At 32.5% G+C, this 11,659-nt stretch overlaps 1 protein-coding gene across 1 annotated transcript; it reads right to left on the reverse strand.

Annotated features, from left to right (window-relative positions):
• Nucleotides 1-7,594: 7,594 nt before the first annotated feature.
• On the reverse strand, nt 7,595-8,822 carry LOC139859294 (uncharacterized). Its single transcript, XM_071848090.1, has 3 exons — nt 8,454-8,822; nt 8,151-8,385; nt 7,595-8,076 (listed from the first exon to the last, which is right to left on the reverse strand). Exons 1-3 carry the CDS (start codon nt 8,820-8,822, stop codon nt 7,595-7,597), a joined length of 1,086 nt encoding a protein of 361 aa, XP_071704191.1.
• Nucleotides 8,823-11,659: the final 2,837 nt, after the last annotated feature.

Below are 11,659 nucleotides of genomic sequence, written 5' to 3' on the forward strand. Positions count from 1 at the left end.
TGAGTCTGCCATTACTAACCGCTTGTGGATGTGAGTGTAATATTAGTTTGTTGGGCTTTGATTATTTGTTACATGATTTATATCTTCAATTATAAATGTGACGTGATGAATAAATGGAAGCTAGCGAGGTATCCTCGTGAATATCAATCCATAGCCAATTTTGAGAAACATGAAACTTGATTAAATGGGATTTTTTTTTTTTGTTAAAAAATTTAGGTATTTTTGTTATAGATTACTAATCTTGCAATCGTGTGCTTTCAGATCCAGAACTTAAAAGAAAGTTTGCAACTGAATGCCAAATGAAAGTTCCAGTCTTTGACGACGATATTGTGGAGTCATAAAAAATGATGGCTAAATGGGATGATGTGCATACAAATTGACTCAAAAACAACCCTAACAATAGTGAACACCATCCTATGGTTCAATTGACAAAGGGTACTTTATAATGATTTGTTGATGGTGATTGACCATTCTAGATGATCTAAGTAGATGGTTTAGAATATTTACGATTTTTATTTTTAGATTGTTAATACATTAGTTAATAGAGCTCAAGGTGATGGTATTCAGGAATGACTTAATGCATTGCCATGTATATTATCTTCACTGTTTATGGGATGCTCATTTCTGCTTTTTATGTTACATTTACTATGCTATGTTGTTTGATATCACAGAGAGAAGGAGATCTGCCATTGATATTTTTGCTGAAGACGGAAAAGTATACTTTGAGTAAGGCATACTTCCACAATTGCCACCAGAACTCAGGTTCCTAAAATTTAATTTTTGGTAATACATGTGTCTTAAGGGGTTTATTCTTTACCATATTTAAATCATAGTAGTTTATGCTACCCTAATGATGCTAAGATTGGTGGGTTGACTAATGGGTGAAACTTCTTGCTATATTCCCGGGCTTCTGTTTAGTCATAAGTTATTTTACTATATGATAGGTTTCGATTAAGATGATTTGATTACTATCAATTTTATTGTTTTGGTTTTTAATTTTGCAGATAAATTGATGATGAGGTTTTGATTTCAATTGGCCATCATGGAAAAAAAGTTCTACTCCAGTTATTTTAATTTGAATCGATTTTTAGTTTAGGTTAAATGTTGATTAGTTAATATATGAATAACAAAGTAAGCGGTCATTCATGGAAGATATCAATAACGAAGATATCAATAACTATTCAAATCATTTTTGAAAGAGATATACTCCTTTTTTAATAGTGTAATGTAGTGGGTTAACAGTATTTTCTCTGCCTGTAGTAGACTATACATACCTTAACAAATTACTCATCGGCCAATTGCCCTAACATGTCATTTTTTACCATTAGATCTGCCATTGTTCACTGTTCATTGTGAAATTAAATAATTAAAAACAAATATAGATCCAAATTAGAACTTTATACAATGAATATTGTAGGTGGAGAGCATTCAGTTGTCTTAAAAAATAGCTTTTGATAGTCAAGTGGAGGATTCAACCAGCGTAGTGGCTATATTGAAAGTCTGGGTAACAGATATGGATAAGTAGCCTACATCATTTAGAGGGACATATAAGCAACTTAGCTCTTTCAAGTTTAAAAGGTGAAATTCATACTCCTATGAAGTATTCATTTAATTCATTTAAAGCGCTTATTGAATATATTCTTTTAAGTATTCTCAAAAATTAACATGTACATTACATTTATGTTTTATTGTATATGCATTTAGTTTATTTGGATTATATGTAACAAAATGGGTGTTTGACATTCTAACCATGTTATTTGCGTTTATTTGGAAAATTTATGACATTTTTTGATATGATCAATCGTCGGTACAGATAAATCAGTTTTAATGTCCACTCCCGACTTAATCGTTTAGTTCTGGTAGGGAAAGAGTGAGACCAGCTTTGGTTTTTTTTATGTCATGAGCCACTTTATCACAAAAGGGTTTAGATTTATATTGTTCATCTTTTTTTTTTTTTTTTTGCTTGATTTTAATTATACAGCTTCTATATTATTTAAGTCATGGTTGATAGAAGTTACTGGCATGTGAGCGTCGGATCAAAACCTTAAAACTCTTTTTGGTTTTTTATGTCATGAGTCACTTTATCACAAGAGGGTTTAGATTTATATTGTTCAATTAGGACTATTTGATGGGTTTTTATAATAAATTTTTTAGATTGTTTGATAGTATTATACGAAGTAATAGCCTTTTATATATTTGTTTGTCATAATGGTTGTTGCAAATTGGTTTCACGATTGCTTAATATTTTGTGAAGTCATTTTTTTAAGCAATGGTTGATAAAAGTTTAGCCCTTTATAATTAGTCATATGTATATGTATTTTTCATTACTGTCAGTGGCGGAGCCAAGAAATTTTTTTACCAGGAGAGAATTTTTTTTTTAAACGTAGGGATTTTTTGTGTGCAAAATATAGAGTTTTTTGAGTAAAATTTGAAGATTTTTGGGCAAATTACGAAGATTTTGGGACAAAATGTGAAGGTTTTGTTGCAAAATATGTTGATCATCATATTGATACACCGACTCCTCGTGAAAGCTCTGGTTTTGGTGCTATAGAGGTGTAATTATACCTTACATCTAAAAGACATAGCACAAGTGAATAGTAACCTCACAAGTTTCACAAACCACCTCGCTCTTTTACTTACTTACATTTTAGCCCCAAAAAAATATATAATACTTAACTTTATGATTTTTTACAAACTCATCCCAAACTTTTAACATTTTACACTTTAATCATTAAACTTCTCATTAATTATAAATCGACTACATACTTTATATACTACCTAATAGACAAAAACGATTAATAGTCACCAGGGGTGCTTTCATTCTTTCACTTTTTCCCCCTTTTCCACCTTTTTTTTTTTAAAAAAAGCCCCCATAGTTTGTTCAAATATTAAAATCGACCCCCCAAACAGGGGTTAATGTGTCAAATACTCATTTTCATAAAAAAAATTAAAAAAACTACACCCAAATATTCAACGGGCCATATCTTCTCGCTCGCACCGAGTTAAAATTTTCTGACACCATCGTTAAACTCGAAACAATTTTAGGAGCACACTGTCACTAACTATACGCAAATCAGACGCTTTTTAAAAAACGCTAAATGTTTGAGGTACTTTTCATACACGTCGATTTTGCGTTAAATTTTTAAAAGTCGACAATTCCATAGTGAAACGCGGATATGTACATATATTGTTAAATTAAAATAACATTTAAATCTTTCACGGATTATACCTTTTAGTTCGACTCGAGTTGCGCTTCAACGATATCATCGTTAGCCACGAAATAATTTTACAAACTAAACGCAATATAATACATTGAAAACCGAACCCCGGCGCGAAGCGAGGGTTCGAACACTAGTATATACTAATAGTTTTGTGGTCCTTTATATAGTTGCAATCATCTAATTTATCTTTTGAAATATATGATATAGGTTGCATTGAAGCTTGAACGCTCATGCACCAAAGGATACATATACGCGCTGCCATATGAGTGTCAATTGTACTATTGGGATATGTTTATATTAGTACATTTTGACTTAATGGTTGCAATGCGATATAGTATAAAATTTTTATTATTATTTTATGTTTACTTATACTTTAACAAAAAAATTTAAAAAAAATTCCGCGAATTCGCTGGTCTTTGACTAGTTAGTATTTAATCTCAAAGCAAAAAAAAAAAAAAAAAAAAAAAAAAAAAAAAAAACATTAACCGTAGTTGAAGCGAATTTAACCCTGCTAATGTTGCAAAATCAACCACCTACAACAATCTCAATAAGATTAGTTCTCAAACACAACTATAAGTTAATTGCGGCAGCATTGCAGACTTGCAGCAATACATATATCAATTATATTCTATCTAGAAGCATGAGTAACAATCCCCTCAACTCCAAATAGAACGCCGATCAATCATTTTAAAAAATAAAATTTTATTGTCGATGGAGTTTTCACCTATTTAACAACCACACAGCCGCTTCAACACTGAATCGCATATCAAAAACCTTAATTTATTCTAAAATTTACTTAAATACTTACATATTTTCCGATCTTCAAGTCAAGTAATCCGAGTTCGAGTTCGAGTTAGTTAATGATGTTTTGGACAATTAAAAAATCCACACATATTTTTTCATCGACGGTGAAAACAATGATACGATTTTGAACACCATTGAAAGTACGTAACTTGAGATTTAATGTAATTATAGGAACTGTACCACGAAGACAAGACTTGTAGAGAAGGAAGGAGTTGAACGCATCGCAGTCCCGGGTGAAGGCGGGTCCATTAAATCGATTCTAACAATATCGTCAATACCAATTATCTTTAATAGGTCAAAAGCTCCTGAATAATCAATAATCAACAAAAATAATAATAAGCATTAATTCAGTTACCTACAACTATATTTCTAAGTCATACATGAGATTTTTCAATGTTAAAAGTTAACCGATTTTTCGATATTAGCAACAAATATGATCATGATATACACTTACAGCAGCAAATATAATTAAAATGATGAATGCAACAAAGTGGAGTAAACTCTGAACCTGAAATTTATTGCAAAAATCCATTTGTGTATGATCCCTTAAAGCAAATTGGTTCAATTGGCAATGAGTTCAACACCCCTACACCCACGAGACACCATTAAAACTATTTTTCCACCCTAATTGAGTAGACATTGTGACAATTTTGACCCATTCACTCATGAATGACCCGCTTAACTTGTTAGATGTCAGCAGCGTGACTTACAGGCCCGCCATGATGGCACAAATTGCTGCAACGAAAACTTTTCCACTACTTTCTCCTTTTTCAGTAATTGGATAACTTCCGAACCAAGCAACAAAAGCCCAAGCCAATCTGCAACCCCACCGCCTTTATCATAGAGGCACATCCAGTCACCGTGAAAGTATGAAGGGCACTACAACAAAATTTGCACAAAAATCAGATAAATGAAAAAAATGTATGACAGAAAACATAATATAACGTTATGTTAAACGAATATAGTTAACATGTATTGCAACTGCAGAGATAGAAATAAAGTTCGCTTGGATGACGGATTTTGGTGTCCACAAAGTACCTGGAGACGGTGAATTTAATTGCAAAACAGTTAGTTTAATCTTTTCTAATAAACAAAAGTAATAATAATACACACCCAGAAGAATATTGCCACTTTTATCAGTGCTTGCACGATCGCCATGATTCATTGGAAACAAACGCATGTGATGACTTTTTGCACTACAATGAAATTAAAAACAGGTATATAGCTTGCTTCAAGTGACACACAAGCCTGTAACAATAAAACACTTTTTTAAGCTCATGTTACAACAACAAAATTTAAAAATAAAATTGATTACCTTTCGGATTTTGTCCATCTCGTGCACCAGCACATCGTTGAACTGGCCCTTGCAAACGCCATCTCTATAAACAAACAAACGGCATATATAATCAGATAATGATATGTTATGAATAGAGCAAAAGAAAAATAGGAAGTTTAAATAACACCAGCCTATAAAAGATGATTCCGTGAGGCTTCTGTCCAGTTGCTCTCCTGAATGCAATGAGGTGATCCCTTTAACACATGTATTCGGTTTAGTTTAATATCTAAAAACAATCCGTTCAAATTTTCTGTTTAAAAATATAATAAAATCAGTTCAAATATATTTGATTGTGTATAAAGATCCTCAATGATTTCTTGCCTGTGGGGCTGCGAAGATACCAATGCTCGATATTTGGTAACGTTCCAATTGACTGATGCCAATAACTATAATTTTATCGAATTAAACTCGGTGTGTACATAATTAATTTTAATTTAAATGAATATTTAAGATATGGTGATCATAAATAAAAAAAAAAAAAAAAAAAAAAAAAAAAAAAAAAAAAAAAACTTATAAAACTGAAATTGGTATTTCAAATGTAATATGGTGTAGAATTAGGGTTTAAGGCGGCGACGAATCAACCTGAAATTGGTATTTCAAATGTAATAAACTATAAACTATACTATAATTAAGTTTCTTATAAAAATTGAGATCATTCTAACTATAACAATATTAGAAATTAAAGGAACACAAAACTGAAAGAAGATAACCTGAAATTATGAAAGGCAAGTTAGGAGAGAGTAAAGGATTTGGTGCGCCAGATTTTTTAGGGTTTCAACCAAACGATTATCAACATGATTATAAACAAAACAATCGGTCTGTCAACCTGGTGGAAGTCGCACGAAACAACCGAGATGGATTTGATTCGATATTGTTTGTTTCTTATCGTTGGGAGGATTTGGGAAAAAATTCCTAGGGTTGTGAAAACATTAATTAATACTTCATCAATCCTAAAACCGCTATTTTTCTTTCCATCCGATGCAGAGGTATTGGTTTGGATATGAAGGTATTTTCGGTACTTGGAGAAACATAACCCTAATTTTTTTGAAAGCTCGGTTTTTTTTTTTTTTTTTTTTTTTTTTTCAAGCGTATTTTAGATACATGATTAAAGTTGTTTGATTTAGAAAAAATTACGCCGTTGGTACCTGTGGTTTGTTCACTTTTTCGTTACAACACCTAAACTTCAAATTTTGTGTGGTTGGTACCTATCGTTTCCTTTAATTACATGGTTGATACCTCTGTTAAACTGTAGTTATGTATTAATCGTTAACCCCTCACATGTGCAACGCATGTGAGGGTATTTTCGTCCGATCAAGTATTTAATTCCCTACCAAAGGCTACACCAATCGTGAGTTTCAGGCTTTCAGCCAAAGGATAAATCCCCAAATTAAAGTTGCCTAATTTAAACGCGAATTACAGTCTAATTGGACTAATATTGTAACATTAAAACTCAAATTGAATTGTTCGTGTAGAGCTTGACGGCGTGTGCGAATATTACTCAGCGAAATCTGTAAGTAGACACCACAAAATTTTAATAAGTCTCTTGTTTAGATTCGAACCCACATAGTTTTAGTTTGATTTGGATTTTTCATTTCTATGATTTTTGATGAAATAAATGGACCGAGTATATCAGTTTACAGCTAGTTTACGTTTGAAGTTGTTTTAGTCTTCCTAATTTGTAGGCCTCGTTTTATTTGTTTGACTGAATTAGTAACCACGTGCATTATGCATATTAGTGGTGGCGCTTATTTCTCATGTTTCTGTTTTGTATTAGACATAATTCACAAGTAGTCCAGTTTATTCAATAATAAAACCAAGAGAGTTTTGGGCCATTTGTTCTGTTAATTGCATACACAACAATTTTAGACTTGAGATATAATTTAGGTGTATGGCTTTTTTGAGAAAAAATGAGAGTGAAAAGAAAGAAAAAAAAAGGATATAGATAAGAAGGTGCTGTTTGTTTTTTAAGATGTTTTATGTCTGCAGTCTGCGACCAGGTCTGCCAAAGAAGATGTGGTCCTGAAGTCTGCAAACTGAAATTAGAAGACTGTTTGTTTTTTTGTCTGCAAAAGTGAACCTGATTCTGAATTAACGTAATTTTAATGTTTTATCATTTTACTAAGAACTAATATAAATAAAAAACAGTACTTAATCTAGGATTTAAAGTACACTACAAATTACAACAAGTCCAAACAACTATCATCCAATAATTTAAATAGCAAGGGTAAAACATTCATCTCCTAGTTTGCATAAGTTGTTCAGCAATTTGATCTCGCAAATTAATCATATATTGACGATCCGCTCTAGTTCCATGTGGTTGAACATCATCATCATCATCATCCACCTCTTCATTCCCATTATGTTGTACATGATCATTATCAAGTTGCACGTTTGGTTGGTCATATTTTGCGAATAGCTCGTCACTTAAACCCTCTTTTCTTATAAAATTATGAAGAGCAAAACATGCAATTGTAACATTTCTTTGGGTAACTAAGTCGAAAGGAGCCATTTTAGTTAATATCGCAAAGCGTGCTTTTAAAACACCAAAAGAACGTTCAATAATATTTCTTAGTTTCGCATGTCCATGGTTGAATTTTTCTTTGTTGTTTAACGCACGCCTTTGACGAAAATCTCCAAGCCAATACCTTACGTTACGATATGGTGCCATAAATCCACGAGTGTGTGTGTACGCAGCATCACAAAGGTAATATTTATCTAAAATATAATAAATAATTAACATTTATATTTATATAAATTATAGTTATCGACATTTGAATAGGTGAATGTACTTGGCGGAGGAAGAGGAAATGGTGCATCTTGATTTGTTAAAGCTTCAGATAATACTCGGGAATCATGTGCTACTCCTTCCCATCCGGCAACAATAAACGTAAATATCATGTTGAAATCACATATTGCTAAAACATTTTGATAACAATCTCCTTTTCCTCTTCCTCTATACAAATGTTGCATTTGAGCTGGAACACGAGCATGAATCAAAGTCCCATCAAGTGCACCAACCGCTCCCTATAAAAATTATATTAGTGAATAATAAAAAATATATTAATCAAAAGAAAATTTTGATCTCGCTTTACCTTAAAAACTCGACGTAACCTCTTGTGGTATCCCGGAACATTTGGATTGGGATCAAAAGATGTTGGTATAATAGTCTCTTTTGCGAAATCCAACATTGTAGCCAATACTTCATGAAAATACTTATGAATTGTTTGCTTTGAGTGTTGAAATAAATGTTTGACGAGTACATAACGTTGATTGTGACCTAACATCAATAAAAACATAGCAATTTTCTCTTCAACTGATAGATGCTTGCTATCCTTTAACCATCCCTTTACTCTAAAATGAGTGCAAAGTCGAACATACAAATCTCGTGACATACGTAGCAACTCAACGCATTGTGTATCGTTTCCTTGCAATAATTGTAACGTAAATAGTCCCCCCGTCATGATAGAACCTAGATCTCTTTTTCTTTTTCTTGACCAATAGTAACGTATATATAAATATATAACTATGATTAACAAAAGTTTATGATTGTAATCCATAATACACCTATAATAAAATAACAACCAAACATCCATAGTAAGTACTAATCAAAGAAATGGACTGTAACATAATAAATAAAAATTAAGACATGGACTGTAACATAACAAAAGATCATAATATTTCAAAATAACTAGTTTCCAAATTATGAAATGTAGCATAGCATTCATCATAGCATTTCAAAATACAAGTAGTAACCAAAAGTTCAAAATACTAGTTAAACAAAAGTCACAAACATGGACTGTATGTCATCAGCTTGTTCCTAGTTCATAATTCATAATACTAGTTTCATAATCTAGTTAAACAAAAGTCACAAATTGTTCCAGAAGGTGTGTAACACATAACATTACTACTTAAACATCCCTAGTGTCACCCCGGTCAACTTAATCCACCCTTTTAACACCTCGGGATCTGCTGGCAGCGTCATCCATGCCTCTCTCATTTGTGTTGATTGCCCAAAAATATTAAAAGCGGCCAAAAATATAGGATCGGTAGGTTCTAACCCAACTAACTTCAGCCTCTCATAGCACTCATCTATTGATGGCCCTTGCTTACTTTTAACCATATGTCTAAGTGCATTTTGCATATCCATTGTTAAGTCATCAAGACTAATAGATGTTTTAGCCTTTTTCTTAGGCCTGCCTCTGTCCGAAGCGCTCGGCTCTTCTTCAGGTGTAGGAATCTCATCCCGAGCATGAGAACTTTGTTGTTGGGAGTCTCCAACATCATCACCTAAATCGATAAAAGGGTCATCTTCAATTTGAAGTGTTAAGACCCCTTGATTAATAGAAGAGGAAGAGGCCCGAGAAGCTTGGGTAGATGCCCATTTATTGTTACCGGTAGCACTAGCACCATCAAACAAAGCAATACATAAGTCATGATGAGGTAATGGGTAATTTTTCAAAGAAGCTGCCTTTGGATGACCCTGCGTCCAAATTAATAAAGGGTGCTATAAATATTGTGTAGTCGTCATAAGTATGTGATAAATGGTAAAAGTTTATAAAAATGAACACACCTTCTTAAATGCATCCCACTCTTCATTCGACATCGTGAACATGTTTGTTTGAGGATTATAGATATTCCCGGTCTTGTTTCTCAAATACACCCATCCGGTGTATTTGGCTTTGAGGTTATCATAACCATTTCTAATTTGCTTTTGAGACAATACCAAATTAAACCTATCCTTAAAGGTTTCGGCTAATTTAGCCCAAGACTCCTTTTGTAAACTACCTCCCCTTCTTCCTACCCTAGCAATTTCTTCAAGTGATACCTCTAATAAGCATTTAAGTACTTCATTCGACCAATGGTTTCGACCTTCATCCATTTTCAACTAAGAAACAAATAATATAATCACTATACATGTATAATATACATATAGGTGTACAAATCTGACTTGTTTTTAGTATATACCACAAATGAATTTAATACATAAAACACACAAAGAATATACAAATTAATAGATGCTGCTGTAAAAATTTCTCAACAAAGAAATTATATTTGTAACTCATAAAATTAGTAGAATAGGAAGTTAAACTATGAATTTAAAAGGATGTAAAAAATGGCGATGGTGTACTGTGACTACATCATTGTGTTTTAACATCCCAAAATTAAGCAATATTTCATATAGAGAATGTTGATTATTCAACAATTACCTCTAGAAATTGAAAGAGAATATAGATCTATTAAGAAATCAGCAATTATCTATAAAAAAAAATTGGGCAAAAAAAAGATACCAGTAGCTGTTGAGAACGAACGTGACGCCGGAGACGAAATTGATGTCGGTGATGAAGTCGGAGGCGATGTGGGTGACGAAGGTGATGGAGCTGGTGGTTGGAAAAAAAAGATGGGTAGCTGATAATGAAAGGATGGAGGTGTGGTTGTGAAAGAGATATTAGGTTAAAAATAGCTTTTAAGTTTAGAAGCAATTTTCTAGGTCTGCAACTTAGAAGACATATGCAGCTCTTTTTTTGTCTTATATCTTCCAAAAAACAAACGGTCTGCAAACTAAAACGTCTGCCCGCCCGCAGACATAATACATAATAAGGTCTTCAAAGCAAAAAACAAACTACACCGAAGTTAAAATGATCAGCGGATTTTTCATTTCATGTATGGATTTTACATTTCATGATTTTGGATGTAAGTTATATATATAGAGTTAAAATATTAAATGGACGATATTACCCTCATATGTGTGGCACATGTGGGGGGTTAATCATTAAAAATTGATTACAGTTTAACTGAGGTATCAATCATGTAATTAAAGCAAACGATAGGTACCAACCACGCAAAATTTAAAGTTTAGGTGTTGTGACGAAAAAACGAACAAACCACAGGTACCAACGGCGTAATTTTTTCTTTGATTTATTAGCTAATAATGAAAGGATGAATATGGATCATTAGATTAAAGGGTAGATTAATGTATTTTGTTAATCTAAGGGTCTTAAAGGAAGTTTTGTAAAGTTTTGTAAAGATTTATTAACTAATAAAAACCATCTCATCAAGGCAAATTGGTTGAAGAGCTAATATATGTCTACAAGAGAATCATAGAATCACACACACTATATGTAATCAGGTACATGTGTTTCTTGATATTCAACTTTTCTTCTGGAATATTAATATCATAATTACTATGTGATGCACTTGTAATTTCATCATGTTTTGTAATGTAATTTTGTCGATTTTAACCTGAAAAAATCTGCAATCAGGGACGGAGTTCCAACATGAACATAAAGGGAGCTAAAAT

This window comes from Rutidosis leptorrhynchoides, chromosome 7 (assembly GCF_046630445.1).
Source record: "Rutidosis leptorrhynchoides isolate AG116_Rl617_1_P2 chromosome 7, CSIRO_AGI_Rlap_v1, whole genome shotgun sequence".
In the NCBI taxonomy this organism is placed as follows: Eukaryota; Viridiplantae; Streptophyta; class Magnoliopsida; order Asterales; family Asteraceae; genus Rutidosis; species Rutidosis leptorrhynchoides.

What these genes read in the sequence shown, in the direction of transcription:
- LOC139859294 (XM_071848090.1), bottom strand. Translation starts at nt 8,822, where the DNA reads ATGACGGGGGGACTATTTACGTTACAATTATTGCAAGGAAACGATACA. An exon ending in GGTTACGTCGAGTTTTTAAG is followed by an intron (nt 8,386 to 8,453) that starts GTAAAGCGAGAT and finishes TAATTTTTATAG; the next exon opens with GGAGCGGTTGGTGCACTTGA. An exon ending in ATTTCCTCTTCCTCCGCCAA is followed by an intron (nt 8,077 to 8,150) that starts GTACATTCACCT and finishes ATTATATTTTAG; the next exon opens with ATAAATATTACCTTTGTGAT.